This window comes from Telmatherina bonti (assembly GCF_933228915.1).
Source record: "Telmatherina bonti genome assembly, chromosome: 13".
NCBI lineage: Eukaryota > Metazoa > Chordata > Actinopteri > Atheriniformes > Telmatherinidae > Telmatherina > Telmatherina bonti.
Window position 1 is genome coordinate 14,280,305 of NC_136611.1, and position 22,454 is coordinate 14,302,758.

The window sequence follows — 22,454 nt, forward strand, 5'->3', positions numbered from 1 at the left end:
GAGTCCAGAGACAGACCTATAAAGGAAATGTTCTGAGATGGAAGAAGAACACTCTTCTCCATATTCATCTCGAATCCCAGATCCACCATATGGTCCAGTGACCATTTCGTGTGATCTGCCATTTCCTGGCGGGAGGACGCTGCGATCAACCAGTCGTCTATGTATGTGGCCACTCTGACCCCCCCTCCTCCTGAGGGGCGCCACTGCAGCTTCGGTGCATTTGACGAATACCCTCGGACTCAGAGAGAGGCCAAACGGGAGCACGAGAAATTTGTAGAACCTGTTCTGGAACGCAAACCTCAGATATTTCCTGTGCGACGGATATATGGGAATATGAAAATATGCGTCCTTGAGATCGATTGATGTGAACCAATCGTCCTTGTGAAGGAAGCGCAACAGAGCGGCGTGCGTCAGCATCCTGAATTTGTATTTCCTGAGATGCTTGTTTAGAGCCTGCGTCTAAAAATCGCACGCATTCCGCGACCGCTTTTCTTTGGCATGAGGAAGTATCTTGAGTAGAAGCCACTCTGACTCCGTGCGTAAGGGACTAAACGTATCGCTCCTTTCTCTAATAGGGGAGGAAATTTCCTCCTGTAAGAGTGAACTGCTTGCCCCTCGGCCTGAGACTGAATCACCCCCTGAAACTGTGGAGGCGAAACGGCAAATTGTAGCCTGTAGCCTCAGCTTATTGTGCTCAGAATCCACTTTGAATCTGTGCAGGCTGTCTACCTCCCCACTTTCAGCAAGACGGGGCTGACAGGCCAGTCTGTGATTTGTGGTGTCAGATCGCCATCTGTTGGCGCAGTGTCGCAGTGTGGCTTTTTCCGTACTGCGCATGCGCGAGGATCTTTGCCAATCGTAGCGATGTTCGCTAAGGCAAGAGGTCTCACTCCCGCTGGGAAGTATGAGACCAGATCCTTTTTTGCTGACAATTTTATTTTGTTTTGCAACATTTTTAACTGCGCCCTTGGCAACATGCCTGGATGCGACAGTTTGTGAACTTTTAATAAAGTTTTTGGAACAAGAATGCTTGTGAGACACGGCTGGGGGCCACGGGGGGAACCCCTCTGTTGAGATCAGTCTCTGCATCGTTTTGTGGTGCGCTGTGCAGGCTCGAACATCCTGTTGCTCATGCGCCGAACTCGGCCACGCTCTTCTGGGAGCTGGACCGATGGGGAGAGTGGGTCCAGGACACACTCCCCATCCCGACTGACTGTTAGGCCAACCATTTTCTCCTCCGCACAGTCTGCGTGGAGGTGGGCAGTGGCTGATCAGGGCGCGTGCCTTCAGGCTTCTTGAGCCACTGGCCCTTGGCAGGCGGACCACGAGCAGGTGCCTGAGTGGCCAGCTGCGTCTTAGTCAGCTTGGGGATCCTAAAGGTGGGCAGGCGCGCCGCAGCCTGGGCAAAGGTCTGGCGGTGAGGCGGTGGTGCTGTGGGAGTAGGCACAGGCCGCCGTCTGGGGAGACACAGCTTTAGAGCTTCGTCGTCACGTTTCTTGTCTTCGCACCTCTTTTGCATGGTGGAGACAGCTGCGCCAAACAGCCCTTCTGGAGTTAGGAGGGTGTCGAGAAGGTCCTCCTTCTCTTTGGTCGAGAGTGTGGTGAGGTTCAGCCAGCGTGCTCTCTCCTGCAGGACCATAAGCCCCATAGCTCTGCCCAATGCCTGGATCGCCACCTTATGTAGGTGAAGGCAGTGATCAGTGATGACACACACACTTCTTCCCACAGCGCAGCATCAGGAGCGGCGGTCATGTCTTCCTCCAGCTCCGCCTGAAACGCCATAAGCAGGGATGAGGCATTGAGTGCGCGGGCCGTAAGCGCAGCCGCCTTGTAGGATTTCTCCGTCAAGTTGGACTGGAAACGGTCAGCGCTGGTGGTTAAGGCGGAGCCCCCCGCTGACATGGAAGTCTTTGGGTGAAGATGCACCGCTACTGCCGGCTCGACTGGGGGCATCTGGCGGAGACCACACTTTTCCATCCCTTCACAGTCAAGCACTGAGCTCCCACTCACTGGGTGTTTTTCCCTGTAAGGCTTGCTCTGCCAAGAGACGGCGAGTTCCTCCAGCAGTTCTGGGAAAAACGGTAGAAGCTGTTTGCCCGTGCGCTTAGCTTTTGGTAGCTTTTTCCCCATCATAACGGGACCGGCTAGCCTGAGCCTGCACTTCTGACACTGGATATTCAGTTTCGCTGCAGCGCGTTTGCACACGTCATGCAGGTCCAGATCCAAAGCGGGCGACGGTGAAGCTCCCTCCAGACTATAGGGTCTTAAGGTTGGGAAGTCGTCTTCATCCTCGTCGGAGATGAGGAGTTCCGAACTTGCGTCCGAAGCCGCCTCTTCCTCCGCCATGGGGAAGTCCAGTGGACCGGCCGTGAGGCCGTGGTCGACTGGGTCCAGTGGCAACGGGTCAACAGCGTCAAGTATGTCGTCCCAGCTTGTTCCAGGTTCCACATCTGGAGCCAGCGTTGCCGCGTGGTTCGCAGATTCTTGGCCAACAGCCGCAGAAACCATCATAGGGTCGCCACCGGACAGGTTCGTCTGACGAGCCAGACGGCGGCGAAGCAACTTGAGGGAGAACCGGCTACAGTGAGAGCACACCTCCGAGGACTCAAGCGCAGCTTGGGCGTGTTTCAAACCTAGGCACACCACACACAGCAGGTGGGTGTCAGAGCTTGTAATTTTATTTCTCCTCCGCTTCAGTGGGCACGCTGTTGGTTTCCATACTGATAGCGGGGTAGTTTGGCTGTGGGACTGGGGCGCGGTCGGCAACGACTGCGGTTAGCCTGGTGTGGCTCGGTGAGAGAAGCGTTGCTGCTGCTCTTTTGGTAGCCTGCACAGCGGGAGTGTTGCTACTCGAGTTTTGCTAACGGTTGCCTGGGAGGCTAGCGTTAGCTCAAGGCTAAGTATTGCTACTTATGCTAGGTGGAGTATTGCTACTCTAGTTAGCTAACACCAAAGCGTATTGCTACTCTTGCTGCTCACACCCCTGTTTTGCAACAGACTTGTGAGGTTAAGTTTCCCTCCTCGGTGTACTGTACCAGCCCGGAACAAAGCGCCCGGCGACCGAGTTTGCACCAGTGTCTGTGGACAGTTAAGCTAAGTCCCCAGGGTGACAGCTAGTCGAGAGAGATTGGGTAATACTTCTGCTCGTAGCGAGAAGAGGTTTTCGAATAACCTGCCTGCGTAGTGCCAGCCTCTTTTATAGGGGAGGGGTCTCCGCCCTCCCTGGCACTGACAGACATGCCCCAGCCAATCCTGGCTGGAAGAGTGTAATACATGCTTCTGATGAGGTCACGCCCAGAGCATTCCCATAGTGAGACACGAAACGAATGCTATGAAAGAGAACCAGATATTTACAGTGAAAACTGGGTGCTAAATTTGGGGGAAAAAAAACTTCAACAATCCTGTCTAATAATAAAGACAGTTGCACAAGTGGCAGTTCAGTCTTTCAGGATAAGTTTTCTTGCCACAGACAACAACATTCAGAATATTTTAATATGCTTTTGGTGTTTCAGTTGCACCACAATTTGTTAAAGTCTTGTCTTTATTCTTATTTTTCCGATGGCTTTTATCTAATAGTGTAAAGAGACAGGAAGCCTTTCAAAGAAAGGAATCATGTGAAAACTGAAATCAGTGATAAGATCTATAAATATCTTGGATAATCCACCTTTCTACACAGATATGTTTCACATAATACGAGTCAACACAGTTTGTTGAGCCTGCAAGCTACAGGAGACAAGTGCCGTTAAGAAGTTTGATATCTAACCTGCTGCACAAATCCTTTGTCCAAACATGAAAGATAATTCTTGCTTAATAGTTCCCAGGTGCAGCTGTGCTGTGGGCCAAAGGGCAAACAGTGTAACCATGAAACAATCTGCAGTTTCAATCTTTCCGACTCAACGAGTCAAATAAATGTGAAATTGTGAAATCCATTTAAGCTTACTAATATTTTATTTCTATGTAGAACTTGTGTGTTATGTAAGCAATGAATGAATACCCTCTAAAAAAGGCATGAAACTATGTTTTTTTTGTTTTTTTTCATACATTTACAGACCTTGAGACCACATTGTGGTACCTACTGTAACAACAGTGTACACTAACAGTGTAAAGATGAATTCCATACCTTTTTTATAGACATTCAGCAAAAAATCTTTTTGCAGATTTTTGAGCATGCAAGTTTATGTTTGCATCTGTGCACGGCTAACCTTGTACATTAGCAGGCTTTGTGGCATTTGTGAAATCACAGATTCTGTCCCACTGGTTCCGGACAGCCTCAGGAGTCATGGGTTGGTTCTTTTTTCTTACAATCTGGCCTTGTGTACGCTCCCAGCGCACTGCAAAGAGAGAGACGGGGTCACCACACGGTGAAAAACCCATACATACTGTAAGGGACAACCAGCAGCTAATGAATATTACAAATTCAGAGACGTTTCCCCCAGGAAAACTACACAGCACTTACATTTTCCAATCCATCCCGCACCGACCTGAAAAAGGGATCAAACATGAGGAATATGAGCAAACACACTGTGATATTACAAGGAAGATCATGTCCTCGTTCTCAGTGACAAAAGGAAAAAAAAAAATGACAGAGCTCTACAAGGGTGCAGGCTAGGAGAAAAGGTATTACTTCTGTGTATACCTCAAACAGGCTTCCAGTTTCCTGGCATTGTTCGTGACAGAGCCAGAGGACCAAAGGAGCAACGTACTCCGGCTTCAGAGACGCCACCAGATCTGAATAGAACAGAACACATACGTACATAAAAGAGTCTAACTTCTGCAGCATCTACATGTGTCCTGCAACTGCACCGAAGCGCAGCAAAGCACCCAGCAGCGCTGTGTATCGTTAGAACAGTGTTTTGGTTTGCCAACAGAGGTGATATACAATAATACTTAGAATGTTTATTATTTGATCAAGATGAGCTGAAAAGAAAAAAAGAAAAAACTGTTTTCAGTTTTATTGCCAGCGTATCCATCACCTTAGTACCCAATGTGTGTTATTAAAAAAAAGGGTCAGACATGGTTGAAAGTGAGGTTTCTGCGATGTGTTGGGTAGCTTTCACCACTTGTGCACCATGTGTCCATGTTATCTTTTCTCCACAGGCCGTCTCATCATTAATGCTGATAATGCCGATGAGAAAGGATCAATAATATGAGATGGAATTACATCCAAGCATGCTTAAAATAAAAAAGTAGTTCAAGAAAATAGTTTTGCAAGATAAAGGGAAGAGGACTGGCGTTGATTGATATTATCAATAAATATTGCAACTATATATACATTAAACATTATAAATTCATATATTGTCTGGGGTATATGTGTACATGTAGAGGTAATTTTGTATGCATGTAAACACGTGCACGTGTATATATTTTTATTGTAATTAGGAAAATGGGACCAATTCAAAAATGTATAGTTATGATTGCTTATTGATAGTTAAAAACGTAAAAGTAATAAAGTTTGTGCTACTCTTACTCTTTTTTTGAGCATGTTATGTAATGTGACAACTTTTGTCCTACTTTCGGTTGTTTTGTTTTTCCTTCCTTAGCAAGATGTCCGAACACCTATATAATAAAGCATCCTTTCTTTCATTCACCCATTCATAAAAAAAACATCACAACTTTGATCCCACCATAGAGACTGAGATCACATGTCTGCCTGTGAGTTTAATCCTTCAGAGCTGAACTTCTAAAAAGCACGAGGTCTAAAAGCAGCTTAAAATCTTTATTTAAAGAAGGGAAAAAAAAATCTGTATTTTTGCACAAATATTCCTAAAAGCTCATAACAAACACGAAAAGTCATGATGATAATGACTTGTTAAAAAAAACGCATCTCTAAACGTGTTGGATAGAAGTCAGAAATCTATCATAGCAAAAGCTTTTAATTCCCCCTCCAGTGAACAATTAAATATTTAACTTCCGACACCATATGTGCGCTGAAAATATCTGTACGCCGGTGGTGAGAAAGAAGCTATTCTGCTTCGCTGAGCCTGCCGGTTTTCAGCACGGTGAGCTTTGCCGTTTGTCTTCTTGAGTCAGTGAAAGCCAGCATATGGAACCAAGTCATTTGCCAAGGTGAGGCCATCCTGTGACAGTTGGCACAGTCAAGCATGACAGATGCTACAGAGACCAGCACGGCAAAGCAACTAAACCGTTCCTCCTATTAGTCACTTAATACCCGTCAGAGCTGTAGTCACAGAGCATGCATGATATACCCATGAAGTACTGACAAATGCTGCTTTTAGTGTCTGTTACTTCTTTTAGCATAATTATTTCAATTTTTTTTGTTTGCTGTAACACTGTATCATGTATGAATGACTTGTTCTGAGCTTCATTTCATAACGGTGCTTGTGGGTAGTCAATGCGAAGCTATTTAGCACAAAAAAACAGTAAATGTTTCATGCTTAACATCTCCTTTTTTGTTTGAAAGCAGAGCTAGAAGGGATAAAAGGAGGCCAGAGCTGCCTGTTTGAATCAAGAACTAACAAATTCAAACTTTTAAAAGCACTCAGACGGTGCAAAATTTCATTATGGCTGTTGACACAGCAAAGAAACCGCAGCTCTTGCATATTAGATGAAAATTTGCATGCCAAACGCCTGTGATGTTGCTTCAAATGTTGCAAATCCACTTTACATGGCCGTTAGACTTTCAGCTGTTCAAAAAAAAAAAAAAAAAGAAAAGCTGCAGAATAAAATGCATTTGCCTATTTTGACCAGACCCAAAATAAATACCAGAATACCAGCATAGTGTGGATCATTCAGACCACCTATCATACAATCACGCATGACGTTTTGTAAATCTGCTTACCTGGCGGCATGACGGTCTCTGTCAGACGTGACCCAGCCACAGGAGCTATAGTGTTGCAGTGGATGTTGTACTTGTGGCCCTCAATTGCCAAGGTGTTAGCCAGTCCCAGCATGCCAAGCTTGGCAGCGCTGTAGTTGGCCTGGCCAAAGTTACCATAGATGCCTGCAGCTGAGGCAGTCATGATGATTCTGACCACAGAAAAAAACCCGAGGCAACCAGTCAGGGTTAATGCAAAGTGACAGGCATCGCTATGGAGTAATATGCAACTGCGATGGCCCACACACAATCACACAGCAAAGGACACGCTTTTCATGCATGCATAAACACCAGCAAGCATTCATATTTCAGCATGTATTTGTGTAATAAAAGCCCATTAACGTTTACAAGTGCTTTATCATGGATACGCAACCGCAAACACTATCATCCACTTGATCGACTAAGCATGTAAGCATGTGTAATGTACATGTAAAAGTAAGCGCGCGTCCACATAGTCTGGCGCTTGTGTACACAATCTCACGCAGAGAAGTTCACCTCAGTCGAGCAGAAGTAACGAGGTTAAGCGTCAATGCCGCGTTAACTGCAGGAGACATCTGCAACACGCCACCTCTCTGGTCTTAAGAAAGCAGCGATCCATATCAAAGCATCTCATATGGCGCATGGAAATTGAAATACCAAGAAACTGGCACGGACAAAATATTTTTCACATGAACAGCTTTTATGTGCCGAAGTCATTTACAGAGGGCAAATTTCAGACCGTCAAGTGTTTTCAGGAGATTTCGTTTCCATTTGTTCTGTAGAGCATCACGTGATAAAATGTGTTAGGGGAGCTGGTACAGAGGATGAATATGCCCACTATGTGTGAGCCTCCATGCTTTGAAATGGTGAGAACAGAAGCGCCGGGTCATTGACATTTCTCCCTTTCATTGCTGCATGCAGTGGCTTCTCCTTTGAATGCGCCATAAATTTTCCTTTGGGGTGACTGCACACAAAGATTGAATTTCTAGACAGCACATGAGCAATGCATTAAAAAAAAAAAAAATCATTTTTAATTGTTTTCTGCTTTGTAAGTTATTTGTTGTGGAACTAAATCCAAATAAACCTTCAGCAAAATATAACTTTAAAGTAAAGGTAGACTTCCACTGAAGCTGAGCAGCTCATGTACACTGATGAAGAGCAACTTTTACCCACATTAACACGGGAACAAAGCAGTGTGTGTGACCTTCCTCTGCTAATTACAACACACAGCAGGCATATCTAAATAGGGCCCCTCATTGCAGAACACATTTCTTACTTGTCAGAGAAGCAAACAACTGTGATTAATAAGAACATTAATGACCATTTAGTTCCAGAGCGCAGCCATCAAGAACATTATTAGCAAACAGGTCAAAATGTCTGATGAGGGAGGGGGGCTGTTAGCAAATTGCAGTTACATAAAAATGCATCAGATATCTGTCTGCAATGTCTTCATTTTCCCTCCACAGGTGAACAGTGCCTTGAAAAAAAGATCAATACAAAGCGCATCTATACAACCAGAGATTATCCACATGATTTTTCACCTCTCGTTCAAGAAGCTTCTCAAGGTAAAAAGCAAGACATATTCAGCTCTACCAGTGAAGATTACTGATATGTTGTGTTGTTGAAACACGCCGAGAATAATTAGAGTCTGCACAGCGACAGTATGTTTGCTTCTCACAGATTAACCTACAATGCAGCAGAACCAACAAGAGTAACTTTCTTCCCTTCTTTTGTAATTTACATATTCATATCACAACTGCTGTCATGCGGCTTTATAAGTATGCAGATTTGACAATATTTTAAACCATGAGGCCGATAGCAAGCGATATGTTAACAACTGTTAAAGTCGATAACATGATAGATGCAGATATGCATTATTTTCTTCATTTATACTGAGATGACTTCAGAATGAGTCCTCACCTCACAGCATTTATCACTCACTGATATCAAATACCGACTTAGTCTGTGTGTTCTGTCATTACATTATATTATATTATATTATATATTCATGCATTCATCATCTTAACCGCTTTGTCCATTTAAGAGTCCATTTAACGGTGAAGCTGGAGCCTATCCCAGCAGTCTTTGGGCGAAAGGCAGGGTACACCCTGGACAGCTTGCCAGTCCATTGCAGATTTTTATACATTTGAACAACCAGTGGTTTTGCTAGTTCTCCCGCTTAGATATCATGGAGGAGTCTGAAATTTTCATCTTAGGTGCATGTCCACTGTGAGAGATGTAATCTAAAAAAAATCTGGAAATTACATTGGATGATTTTTTTTAATAACTTATTTGTATGTTACCACTGCAAATAATATTTGAACACCTGAGTTGAGTTTATGAAACTTTTTTTTTTTTTCTGTTATTCCCTCACTGGATGAAAAAAAAATTTCTTTTTTTTTTTTCACTGTTTAACCGAAAAATATTAAGCTACAATTAGTGGTCCACATTTATTAATTTATTATGAAGTTCGACCAAGCTAATATGACTGTTAATCCGTTTACCTTACAGACTGATTGGCTGTGCTCCTTACCTGCCAAACTTTTGGTTTTTCATGTGATTCCAGGCAGCTCGAGTCACCAAGAAGGAGCCTCTTAGATGAACCCTTTGAATGAGGTCTGAAATGCAGAGAGGCTCCATTGGCACAGTGAACACATAAAAAGGACAAACATTTTAACATTTACAGTGTATGAATCAGAGCCAATTCCCTTTTTTTTTTCTTTTTTTTTTTTTATAAACCTCCCATAAAAACTATGTATATTTATAGATATTAGATACTAAACTTATTTAGTTAAAATAAATTATAATATATTATTATGTTTACTGTTATACAAATGTGCATCCTTCTTCTTGTACTGTATATGTGTTTCAGATAAATAAATATAAAAAATAAATAATACTAATATGATGGCGACATAAACAAAAGCAAATAATGTGCCAACATGATGACGCCTCGCGAGTAAATGAAACTGAGGTCAATGTAAGCTTTTTTCTTTTAATGACACCTTTTATACAAAGAACTGTTGATCAAGGTGGTTTTAAAAAGAGGCTTCAAGTCTTAAGTAGCACCCATAAAAAAGAGATAGATAAGCATGAAATAAAATATATAAATAAAAGATAATATAATCACCCCAGTCCAAATCACTGGTCCGGGCAAACGATCTGTCGCGGAGTATCCTAAGCAATGTAAAGCAAAAATAACGGTTGTTTGGTTTTTTTTCACCTTCAGCCAAAATTTCTCTTTTATATAATTATAGAGGGAAATTCTTCTATTAAGGTAACAACTGGAACAGGCTTTTTTTTCAATGTGATTATTGTTATTAAAAGGACTTACCCAGCATTGTTTACAACAACATCTGGAAGAGAAGAATATAACCAGATTAACATCTCTGACAACTGGCTCTAAGTATCAACACTCAGGATTCCCATACAGACATAATACACACCTATTCTTCCAAATGCATCCAGGGCTGACTGGATCAGCTTTTCTCCATCTTCAACAGTATCTGGACATAGATTAAATTAAATGTCACTTTCCTAAACGGTGTGTTTTCAGGTGACTGTCGTAAGATTTTACTCTGGGCTCCATCATTACTGGCTGCATTTCTAATACAGAGGTATGGCTATAAAAACAAACAGGGAGTGTGGCACATGAGAAGCATGTTGCTGTGAAAAAACAGAGCCGTGATAGCCTCCAACAAATTCTGTTTGTGGAGAGATGATGCGTGGCGCAACATTTTTATCGATCGCCCGTTTTGTTTGCGCCAAAGTGGATAAAAATATATCTCAAACAAATTTGGCATGCTCAAAATTGCCAAAGAAACTAGCTGATCAATGTCTTGTTTTGTTCTCTAAAACTAGATCCCCCAACCCCTCCTCCCCAAGTATGTGAGAAGCACAAAGATGAAGAAAACGAGGCGAGATGCATCTATTTTCAGTACTCACTAACAGTCTTGTCAGTGAGCACGACGGGAAAGAAATCAATACCATTTTTACCAGTGTTGTCCAAAGTCGGTCCTGAAAGGGCCGCATTCCTGCAGGTTTCGGATGTTTCCTGCAGCAACACACCTGAATCCGACTGATAGGTCAACATGGTTGATTAGATGCTACTGAGGATATTCATTTAATGTGAATCAGAGTTGGATCAGGAAGGCATTTAAAACCTGCAGGATTGTGACCCTAAAGGACTGGATCTGGAAACTTCTTCATTACATAACTTACATAATATGGGAAAAGCAAGGTGGATTTTTTATTAAATGTGACTGAAGAAGAGAATAGAGAAGAGAATATATAGTTCTCACCATAGTTTGCCACAGCTTTGCCTCCCTTTGCTCTTATCTCTTCCACCACCTTATCAGCAGCAGCAGAACTCTTTCCACCCCCTTTCGTGTCTGCTCCAAGGTCATTCACTGTATTCCAAGAAGAAGAAAAGATTAGCAATAATGGAGAGATTTCTGCAATTCTCCATAAGTGATTATCTAAAGAAGAGACCTGAGTTAAGCTGAGTGTGTGTCAGGGTTAAGAGATTAGTGCAGTCCAGGGAGCAGTAAACATTATTACTAATATTAGCTTTTGTTTATGGCATAATCTGGAGCTGTTGAAAAGTTAAGAAAATTAATATTACAGTGGTGGTCAATGCAATGCATGCTTTTCAAATACCTGGTGAAGCATAATGTATGTCAATGTAACACCTCTACATATTTAGTAGCAGTCGTTTATAGTCATATTTTTCTGCTTAAGTTAACATGAGACCTAATGAGTCTTGAATTAATATTACTGACACCAGACATGTCAGCAAAGTCTGTGCCAATATTTGTATGTTATACAGAATCTGTGAGTAGAACTGCATTTAGATATGTCATATCAGATTATTAGAATAGTGTGTTTACTACCGGAAATCTGACTTAAATGGTTATGAATAGATTCAGTGTTTTATAAACATAAAAAAAAAACTGTCATCTGACATTGTTTTTAATATTTTTAAAAAATTGATGTTACATAAATACCTGAGAATGGATCTATATTACACTGACTTGGGAATGTCTCTTCAGAATCAAACTGAAGGAAATTACTTGCGATACCAAGCACTAATTCCTACTTCAGAACACATCTGACTAGCGGTGGGAAAGTCAAATCCGAAAAATTTAAGAATCGGGATATTTTCCTTCACAATTTTAAAATCGATTTTTTTTTTTTTTTTTTTTTTTTTTTTTTGGTTAATCGATTTTATTGATTTTTTTTTTTTTTTTGTTAAAAATAATTTTTTTTTCCAAATAAATAAAAATAATCCCTTATAAAATTCATTTTTACTGTTTTTATTTTTGTTTTAACTTGTCTTCTTGGGCATTATAGCAACAGAATGATGGTGTGGCTGCTGTGTTGTTTTTTCCTAACTGAAATCAAGAAAAATGACGAGCAAAAAGAAAAAGAAAAATTCTATACATTTTTTGTTTTTAATCTACAAAAATCAGCATTATTAAAGAAGTTTGAGAATCGCAATTTAAATCGAATTGGCGCCCAAATAAATCAGGATCGAATCGAATCGAGATAAAAACATATTGTCACAGCCCTACATCTAACCATGCAGTTATGCAGCTGCAAGGTTGTTGCTTTCATGTTATGCCGATGAAGATCACTGCTGCTTTTGTGCATGTGTGTCCATCAGTAAGAAATAAAAACCTACAGGAAAAGTAATATATTCATACTTTATATCCAAATACAAAAAAATCTGCCCTGTTCTTGATCCATCTCTAGATGTTCTAGAAGCAGTGGGTTTTTTTGTTTGTTTGTTTGTTTTTTGTGTTTTGGGAGGGGGGAGGGGTGCAGTTAGGAAGGGTCAATGGCCTTGCTCAGGGACTCACAGTGGTTTATGCATGATCGTACACTCAGTACTCAAAAATTATCCATGATTGATAACCTTTACTCTTCTGAATAGAACTTGTACTTGACATCATTATTGATTTACTAATATTTACCAACAACAGAGGCGCCTCTTGCAGCAAAAGCCAGTGCATATTCTTTGCCAAGGCCTGTAAAAGAAAGTCAGAATGAAAAACCCTAAACACACTTTAACCCTTTCCACCAACTCCTGTAGTTGTTTCATGTGCCCTTTCACACATTTTCCTCTGTCATCATATGCTGTTGAGATAACTGTACTTTGCTCCCCACGTCTTTTATAGTAACAAAAAGAAAAGAAATGCTACTTTACATAATAGTGCTGTGCAGATTGTAAACATGGTGCAATCATAATGTTACTTTGAGTTTGAAAGTTGCAGCTTTGTCGCCAGTGTTACGAATAAAAAAAAAAAAAAAAAAAAAAAAAAAAAAAAAAATTAAAGCCTGCATAACAGCTGCGCACCAACTACAGCACAGAGAAAGCCAGCTAATTCGTGTTCTGGCTCCTTTTACAACTTTTCTCACCTACTTCGCAACAAAAACACAACTAGCGATTAGCATTCCATGCTAACATTACATAAATCTGTAGCAGTGTCAGAACGACTGATATCGCTGCTAAAGGTGATTTTACCTCCTCCAGCGCCAGTGACAAGAACGACTCTTCCCTCGAACGATAAAGTCATAGCAGTCAAGTTACAGTCTGTGTCAGGTCGGTGCAGGATCAGCGGTCAGATGTTCAGCATTGACAGGAGAGGTGAGTTCCTGCAAGTTCCACTTCCGCCTTTACGGAACGACGTTTTCAGAACTGACCAATCAGAGGTCAGGACATAGTTACACTGCTGTTTATGATCTGCGCACTTTGCTCTGGTGTTGTCAATTCTCTGGACTTATTATCTTGATATTATCGCACATTTTAACAATGTGATGCACTGACCATCCTTTTTTTTTAAAAACTGTAATAGAAGAATCTTTGCTTTTTCCATTAAAAACACTGAGCATGTTGTTTCTTGTAGAAATCAGAATCAAAAAGACTTTTTTATTGCCACTGTCTGTGAACAACTCACAGTCTAGGAACTTGTTTCGGTGATAAGGTGCTGAATAATAAAAATAATTATAAAAACACTCAATGATAATATAAAAGTAGAAATATAGCTATTTTACAACTATTTTACAAATAAGGTAACTTTAGACTTACCAGACGTTTAAATGTTTTAGTTTGAGTTAGTTTAGGTAAACATGTCATCCTTTACAGGATATGTCAGAAGCACAGTTAAGCCTTTGTTACGTATAAATGTTACTATATGTAATATACACAATGCTGTAAAAATAGGTAACTGCAAGCAAAATCTTCCAAATGTGGAAATATGTAGGCTTACATTTATTTTGGATTAGAGGAGGAAAAATAACCCATAAAGATTTTATAAAGGATTATCAGATGATCATTATTATCAATGCATGAACAAGCATTTACACAACGTATACAGTAAACTACATTTACATGCATATATTCTTGGATACTGTATAACAAGTTTGTTTATCAGTAGATTATTTTCTTAGTTCATTAGCTGCTTTTTTATTCATCACAAATAAAAGAAATGATCAACAATGCAAGACTCTAAATATGCCCTCTGTGGTGCACCTGTGAACAGCATTACTAACATCAAAAACACGGAAATCAGTCTTAGTCCAAGAGACAATTTACATTTACAATAAAATCTCAGTCAAATCATTATATCACCAACATGTTATTGCTCTCTTCCCAGATTCATGACTTAATCTCGAAATAAAGTGTCATTTGATAAGAAATCATTGATGGTATACATTTAAATGTTTAATTAAAAAGCGGCAAATCAATTTCAAAGCTGAAACCATATATTGTTTCACATTTTGCATAAAACATATTTTGGGATTTATGTTTTTTGTTCACTCATGTTCTGCTCTCTGATCTGTTTTTCCTGCTATTTGAAATGCACTTACATGTTAGTTTGATATCCTGCCTCACAAGTCTTTTTGGCTAGCTGTTTTATAAATCCTTTTGTTCATTTACACCTTCCTACTTCGTGCGTCCATCTAGCTTTGGTATTCCTTTTTATCTAACCCTTGATATTCAACCTACACTTTAATTTAAGCTCTGAGACCTGTTCTTTCTTGTATCTTGTCTTATGTTTTTTGTTGTATGTCAATACCTTTTTTTTTTTTTTTTTTACAAAAAAAAAAAAAAAAAAACATCAATAGAAAAACTTGTTCTGAACTGTAAAAGCACATTCCAAAGGAAAATAATGGGACAAATCTCCTTGAGTTGAATTTTAAGAGGACTCGCTCAAGTGCAGAGCCTTTGACCCCCATACCACCCCTAAAAGGTAAGTGGACCCTCAAGAGCCATCCCATAGACCATTAAATTAGGGCTGTCTGACATATGGACTGTCCTTGTACAGCACTTTTTTTTATTCATGTCTGACCACTCAAAGCATTTCATACATTGTTCAATATGATGTTCTGCATCGACACTAGCATGTTCTAAATCATAATGCTGCATTCATAAAGCATCATCTCACCAACTGCCTACATTTGTGATTTTTTTTTTTAACTGAATACATGCTATGAAGCACCAGATGTGACAATTATGCAAAGTTCAACAACCAAGAATGGTGAAAAAAATGCTGATAAAACTGATGATTTTGCTCAAAGCAAATATTTCTTGTCATCAAGAAAGTGTAAGAATGCAGCAAAGATTAAAGCATTCATTGTGGGTTCATCTTCAGTGAACAATTATTGATTAAAAAGAATATAATTTGTGATGGGCTTTTACCAAGCATGTAACATTAGATGACTCCCTTAGTTGTCATAATCAGTTTAGAAAAAAAGACCCTTAATCTAGACCCTTATATTTAAAATGTTTTATGCACATGTGCTGTCATGTTTGTAATAACAGGGAAACTTAAAAGAAAAAAAAAAAAAAAAGGTGGAGCTTCTAAAATTTATCCCACTTTCAGGTTTCTTTTACCTTTCACGAGGTTCCCGATGGTTCTTATGTTAAAATAATAGAATCCATTCGTCATTGTTTTGCGTTCATGCATTTAATACATTAAAGTTTTCTAATAACAAATAATTACAAATAAGTGATTGTTCCATTTCTTTCAGCACCATGGACAGCAACATTGTTTGCTGTGTGCTGTGAGCCACAACCTCAAGCAGCGATCACTTCATTTGCTGCTTTTTGTGATTTCTAAAAGAACTTTCTATCCTAAATTAGATGTTTCTGATTGCATCGACTACTTTCAGCAAAAACACAATGTTTCTAGCTGTAATCCATCACACTGCCATGCACTAATATACCTGCACATGACTGGGGAGGTTGCAGCGCAGGTCCAAATATGAGGATTCCCCTTTTTTCGCCACCCTTATCCCAGTCGGTGCCCCTACCCAGCCTCCCATCAAAATAATTTAGGGCTGCCCCTGGATATGGTTTAAATATGAAGATAAGCCTAAACAACCATTAAATAATGGTTAAAAAGCAGTTAAGTAACCCAACACAAATCTTGTAGAAAGACTTGAGTTGTGCTTTAAATTCTGTTCCTGCAAAAATAAGATTAAATTGTAAGTGATTCAAAAACTTCCAAGCACAGCTTTGTAAAAGTAAAACAAGACAACAACCAAGTGGGCAACCCTGCATGTTCTCCAGAACACAACCAGAACTGCTCTTCTCACCATATAAGTGTGAGCTGTAACATGTGGGAGCAAAACATTGCAATAATGTCAGTAGTGGTCAGAGTAGAGAGCGCGACGAGGAGGAGGAGGAGAGAGAGAGAGGAAGAGAGAGAGACAGAGAGAGAGAGCGGGGATGCTCTGCGCCCGGACGTCGGCTGCTCTCCTCAGACTCTCCGAGGAGGCTGCGATGGAGACAGGATGAAACTAGCGGGGTGTTTTTCAGAAGAAAGTGACTCTGGGGTGTCGTTACCCGCTGGTTTCATTATCAGAAGCGTCTATTTCGGAGAAGGAGGAGGTTGTTTCCATTTTGTCGATGCCTGAGGATTATGGACCCTCACAGTAACGACGGACCGTGTAATGGTTTGGGTTGCTGCTTAGTTGTTCCTCTTTCTGTTCTTCTCTAATGTAGCTAACACATTTTCTTTAACCTATTTTCATATTGGTTGTTTCTACCCCAAATGTTAAATTAAGCCTTCTTTAGCCGTGAAAGATGTTCTTGACACGTCATTTGTGTATTTTGTTGGGCAAAGACGCGTGTAGGTTGGCAAACCTGTGGCCAAGCGCTGCTTCACAGACAGTATGATACAAGATTTCCATATAAGCGTTATTTTTTTGTGTTTGGCTCTATTGCGCATGCCTAGTGGTAGATATAGAATGCTGCCCGACCGTCCTGGCCGTCATGTAGGAGCAAAAGTAGAAGGAGCGGAGGACTAAATAAACAATCATGCGTTGGCAAAGTGGCACCGTGGCGAGCAAAGGATTTGACTTGAGATCCTTCACGAATTAGCTTGTGCCATAATCTGAAGAATGTCAGGGACACCAAATGCTGAGACTGAAGGGGTAGTCTCCAAAGTACAAGTGAAAAAGGAGATCAAGACAATCGTGGAAAATCTGGAAACAATCCTGGGAGACCTGAAGGATGTTGCCAAAGAGCTCAAAGAGGTAAATCAGCTGGAAACTATTTATTTATTTCCTCTCCCGTCTTTCCTATTTGTTTTGTTTACAGACTTGGATTGTGTCTGCTCTTTCTAAGCATCCTTGTCTGAGAGAAGATGGGAGGCTGACATCCACCTCACTGGGGCCTGGAAATGGCACACACTCACTCAAACACACTAGCACATACACAGGCTGTGCTCCCCCCCCCCGTCTCCCCCCCCCCCCCCCCCCCCCCCCCCCCTGCCCACTTAATGTATGTGATCATTATCTCAAACATGAAAGACATTTGGCACAGGAGGATGAGGGGTGTGAAATGACAGGACAGCTTCTTCGCTCTGACTCACAAGCTTTGATGAAAGTGAGAAAAATGTAATCATAATTAATAATTAATGGACAAGTTGGTTCAACCACAAAGGCGCTTTTTACATTGCATTTCATCATCTAAATGCAGGCTGTTTGTTGCGAATTATCTCCTGCCAAATAATGGGAGACGTGGTCCTCCCTTTTTTTGTTTTTTTTTTATCCTCCCCCCTCCACTTATAATCTCTCTTGTGGCATCATTCTAAGATCTTCTACATCTTTGACTTTTTATAGCTTCTTCGAGATGTTTCTGTTGCTTTTACTTCCAGTCCTTGTTAAAAGTCAAAACTCTCCAAGCTGTCTGACTATCCGAATTTCAGGGATGCAGAGGCAGGGATGCTGATTAAGAGTCAGTAGGAAATATATTGAATTAGATGTTTAAAGATTTATATAGCAAGTTCCTTTTTTTATGAAGTCCATTTGTGACATATTTTCATGCAGTCCTGAAATCAGCATTTCCTTTTAAAACTAATCAGTAAATCCAACTCAGCTACAAGAATTGAAGCAAGCTGCAACATTGCCTGCTCTCGTGTTTACATTTTCCTACAAGTGACACACCGGGCAGCCAGGCTGCTGTGCCAAACCTCTCACCTTAACATGACAAGCTGTCATTTTAATAAAGTCTCTTTGCATACAGCCTCTGCTGCCTACATCATGGATGGCTAGTCGACACAGCATCTGTCTCCTCCTGCCTCCCTGCTCCCCTTAACTCTTTCTTTTCTTTCTGTTTTTGCAACTTGAGCCTAACGAGACTTCTTTTGTCTTTCTTGCCAGTTTATAGTCCGTCACAGCAGGCAGCAGGCATCTGAGTTCAGTCAGAACAAGAAGGGCATTGTAATCTGCCTATTTTGATCTTTTCTTTTTCTTTTTCTTCTCTTATGTTCCTTGCAGGAAATTGGGTAGAGGATGACTTATTCTGACACCGCTTACACATTAAACACATACCTCAAGGGGGTGTTACTATCAAAGCCAGTGTTTGGGGTATAATCCATTTGCAATGCAGTTATCTGTTATAAGTCACAGACAGGGCTGGAGCCGAGCCTGGCTCTTAGGAGGGACCCTGCCCAGATGCTTGGCACATCCGCTCTGGCTGCCTGGCCTACAGCAGCGGCTGCACACTGGGATACTGGTATTACCTCTTGTGTGTGTCTCAACAAATTATCCATTTAAAGACTGCATGGAGAGTTCAGCACTCTGCAGTCTCTGCACTACCCTACTTTCTCTCTCTTCAGTCACTCGCTTTCTTTCCTTCCTCTACTCATCACTCACTCCACTTCTCTCTCAGCCTCTTTTCACTTTTTAGGCAAACTCTTTACATGGAATATCGGCTATGAAGCTGATCTTAGATATTCTCACCTCAATTAATTTAGACTTTCAACATCCTCAAGACTTACAAAGTCATGAATGAAATGCTTAGTGTATCAGTTCTGGGCATCAAAGCAGTGACTTTCAAACAAAAGAAGAGACTGTTTGAAGGAGTTTTTAGTCCAAAGGGAGTATTTGGATGAACTTCTGAAAATGGCTTCAGAACACAGACATATCACTGAACAGGTTCTTGCAGATTTTAGCACCACTATTAAATTTAATCCACTATCCTAATGGTTTCCTGGACAGATTTTATTATTGTATCTATAGAATTGAAAACCATCCAGCCCCCTCTATTGTCAAAGCATTGTAGACATAAATGTGGGATGAAATAATTGTGTAGATCACAGTATATGACAGTGCACTGCATATCCCTCTTTAGTTGGTTGGTTGGCTTAAAAATAGATGGATATATGGATGGATGGATGGATGGATGAATGAATGGATATATGGATGGATGGATGGATGGATGGATATATGGATAGATGGATGGATGAATGAATGGATATATGGATGTATGGATGGATATATGGATGGATGGATGGATGGATATGTGGATATATGGATGGATGGATGGATGGATATATGGATGGATGGATATATGGATGGATGGATGGATGGATGGATGGATATATGGATGGATGGGTGGATGGATATATGGATGGATGGATGGATGGATGGACGGATGGATGGATGGATATATGGATGGATAGATGGATGGATATGTGGATATATGGATGGATGGATATATGGATGGATGGATGGATAGATGGATGGATGGATATGTGGATATGTGGATGGATGGATATATGGATGGATGGATGGATGGATGGATAGATGGATGGATGGATATGTGGATATGTGGATGGATGGATATATGGATGGATGGATAGATGGATGGATGGATATGTGGATGGATGGATATATGGATGGATGGATTGAAAAAATAGCTTCAATCGTGGATTTAATAGGCAAGTGTGATCATGTAGTCATTTGTGTTAAATGAATGTAGATTTTAAAGTGTTTTCTTATGTAACTGAGGATAACAACAGAACAAAAGAAGTATTTTACACTTCTGCCTTGTCTAAACCAAGTCCTGATAGAAATCTGTGTTCAATCTGTTTTATTTTGTAAAGCTTTTGTGCTCATTTCCTTTTCATACTATCCGAACTTTGAATTCATGAATGATATTAGATTCTAGGATGGGAGATTTGTTCAATTATTTGTGTAATTTTTCCATTGTGCTGATTTTAAATTAAAAAGACAGACTTTTCATTTAAAATATCCCCTTTTGTTTGCCTTCTACTGTTTTTATTCATCGTTGGCAATGGTTATGATTTAGAAATGATTTATTGATGTTTTTGTTTGTTTTGTCGTCCCTTATGATGTATTATATGGCCTAAATGCTTGTGATATTAAGTTGCTACACTATATTCCTTCAGTAAGAATCTGGCAGACTTCTTGGTTATACAATTAAGATAGCTCCCGTTTTAATTTAATCAATCTTACATAAAAATTTGTCCCTTCGAATTTGATCTCTTTAAGACCTGACCCATCGAAAACTGGTAAACTTTATTTGTCCCTTAAACAAAACATGACGAAAACTGTTTTAGGGACATTTACCTACAGTGTCAAAAATTTTCAGTGTCTGGCATCTAATAGGGGCAGAAGACATGTATAAGATTGTGTTCAACGGGACTTTAAGCAAAGTTTTTTTTGTTTTGTTTTGTTGTTTCTTTAGCTTAAAGTGGTCTAAAATGTCTCAGAAACTGCAAGTCATGCTGGGCTGTATTGGGTTAAATTAGATTAATTAATGACATTAACATGTAAGCAATAAATACGAGTTCTTATAAAGAGCAAATGTCATTTCCTGCCCTGAAAACTTCTAGTTTATTCATCATTCTTTCCCCCAGTTACCAGCTTTTTTTTTGCTTTTTTTTTTATAGCTGCTGAGATCATTGTTGGTGCTGCATCATCCTGTCATGTCACATTGTCACATAACCATAACCTCAGCCGTCACAGTGACCCTTCTTCTGTTTTCCACCAGGTTGTTCACGAGATTGACACGCTGACATGTGACCTACAACTAGAGGAAGACGGACTGACAGAGAGCTCAAAGACAGACACCCTCAACTCCAGCTCAAGCTCCACCACCACCACTACAACTGCTTCCAGCCTGGAAAAGATGAAGCTCTTTCCTGACGACTGCATCTTTAAAACCCAGGTGCCCCTCAGTCCGGTCCCTGCCAACCCTCCTGCTGTCCTAACTATACTCAAGAAACCACATCCTCCCCTCCCACCTCCAAGACTTACCCCACTGAGAGCTGAGGATCACAACATTAAGAATCTGCCTCATCCAACATTAGTCTTATCAGGGAATATATCCAAGGCTAACGGGTCTTTAAGGAACGGTGGCGTTTTCCCGCTGAAACCAAACAAGGATTTATTTTCCTCCACTCCGTGCTTCATTTCTGGTGAAGGTGGGATCCCTGAATCAGGTCTTGTCCCTACATTGCCCAGACCTATGCCACTTCTTCGCCATGAGAAGAACAAATGCCCCAAAGCCCCCAGCAGGGAGCCCCGCGAGAGGGAGCGTGTCCGTTTCAGCGAAAAGGTCCAGTATCACGGCTATTGTCCAGACTGTGACCTTCAATATGACGTTGACGACACAGAACTTCACTTACAGGCTGAGCTGAATGACTTAAGGCTCAGCCCCGTGCACTGCTGCTCCTCCTCCTCCCCACCTCCTTCTTTTTCTCATGAACTCCTGCTGGAAAATGGAGGGCTCTCAGTCAGCCACAGTTTCCCACCGACGACGAACACTCCTTTACCTTGTGTGCCTCCTCACACACCTTCCCTCAAGCCCCATAAAACAATCCTACGCAAATCAACCACCACTACGGTTTGACACCAAACGCCCCTGTCATGTTTGAACTTAAATGTTCTTGAACCATTAATAGTTTTTTCTATTCTATGAGCACTTTCTACTCCAGTTGAACTATGGATTTTCCAGACAGAAAGAGGAGTGGTTGGGGGACAGTACACAAAAGGATGGATAATGTGAGTGGAATGGAGAGAAAAGCATCGCTTTGGGCACTAACGCATAAACAGAGAGACCAGGACGAGGCGGTAAGTGGTTTGTACATGTATGGTCGTGTTTGTCAAGGAGGAAAAGAGCAATTGTTTGTGTGCAGCAATGCGTATCTGCAAGAATGTCTTCATGGCATTTAAACTGAGTTTATTTGTATTCATGTATGTATATGTCTTGGTCAATTACATGTATGGAGTGTGATATTTATCGGTTAGTGACTGAAAAACACCCTGGGGACATGTGTGTTTCTATAAAATTGAGACACTAACGAGTCTTCACCTCAGG

General features: G+C 40.8%; 2 protein-coding genes across 2 annotated transcripts in view; one reads left to right on the top strand and one right to left on the bottom strand.

Annotated features, from left to right (window-relative positions):
- The window catches only part of hsd17b4 (hydroxysteroid (17-beta) dehydrogenase 4), a 39,879-nt gene extending 26,392 nt beyond the window's left edge, over positions 1-13,487 (bottom strand). The window contains exons 1-11 of the mRNA XM_079252137.1: positions 13,341-13,487; positions 12,790-12,843; positions 11,116-11,223; positions 10,261-10,320; positions 10,149-10,170; positions 9,945-9,991; positions 9,348-9,432; positions 6,800-6,987; positions 4,637-4,728; positions 4,457-4,481; positions 4,203-4,331 (exon numbers count right to left, since the gene is read on the bottom strand). Coding sequence (XP_079108263.1) covers positions 4,203-4,331; positions 4,457-4,481; positions 4,637-4,728; positions 6,800-6,987; positions 9,348-9,432; positions 9,945-9,991; positions 10,149-10,170; positions 10,261-10,320; positions 11,116-11,223; positions 12,790-12,843; positions 13,341-13,392 — 862 coding nt within the window. The 5' untranslated portion in view covers positions 13,393-13,487. The remainder of the gene's footprint in view (positions 1-4,202; positions 4,332-4,456; positions 4,482-4,636; positions 4,729-6,799; positions 6,988-9,347; positions 9,433-9,944; positions 9,992-10,148; positions 10,171-10,260; positions 10,321-11,115; positions 11,224-12,789; positions 12,844-13,340) is intronic.
- A 3,737-nt stretch (positions 13,488-17,224) lies between these two features.
- On the top strand, positions 17,225-21,986 carry prr16 (proline rich 16; the record flags this gene model as incomplete). The annotated part of the gene is made up of 2 exons (XM_079250873.1): positions 17,225-17,359; positions 21,126-21,986. 2 exons carry the CDS (start codon positions 17,225-17,227, stop codon positions 21,984-21,986), a joined length of 996 nt encoding a protein of 331 aa, XP_079106999.1.
- Between the last annotated feature and the right edge of the window lie 468 nt (positions 21,987-22,454).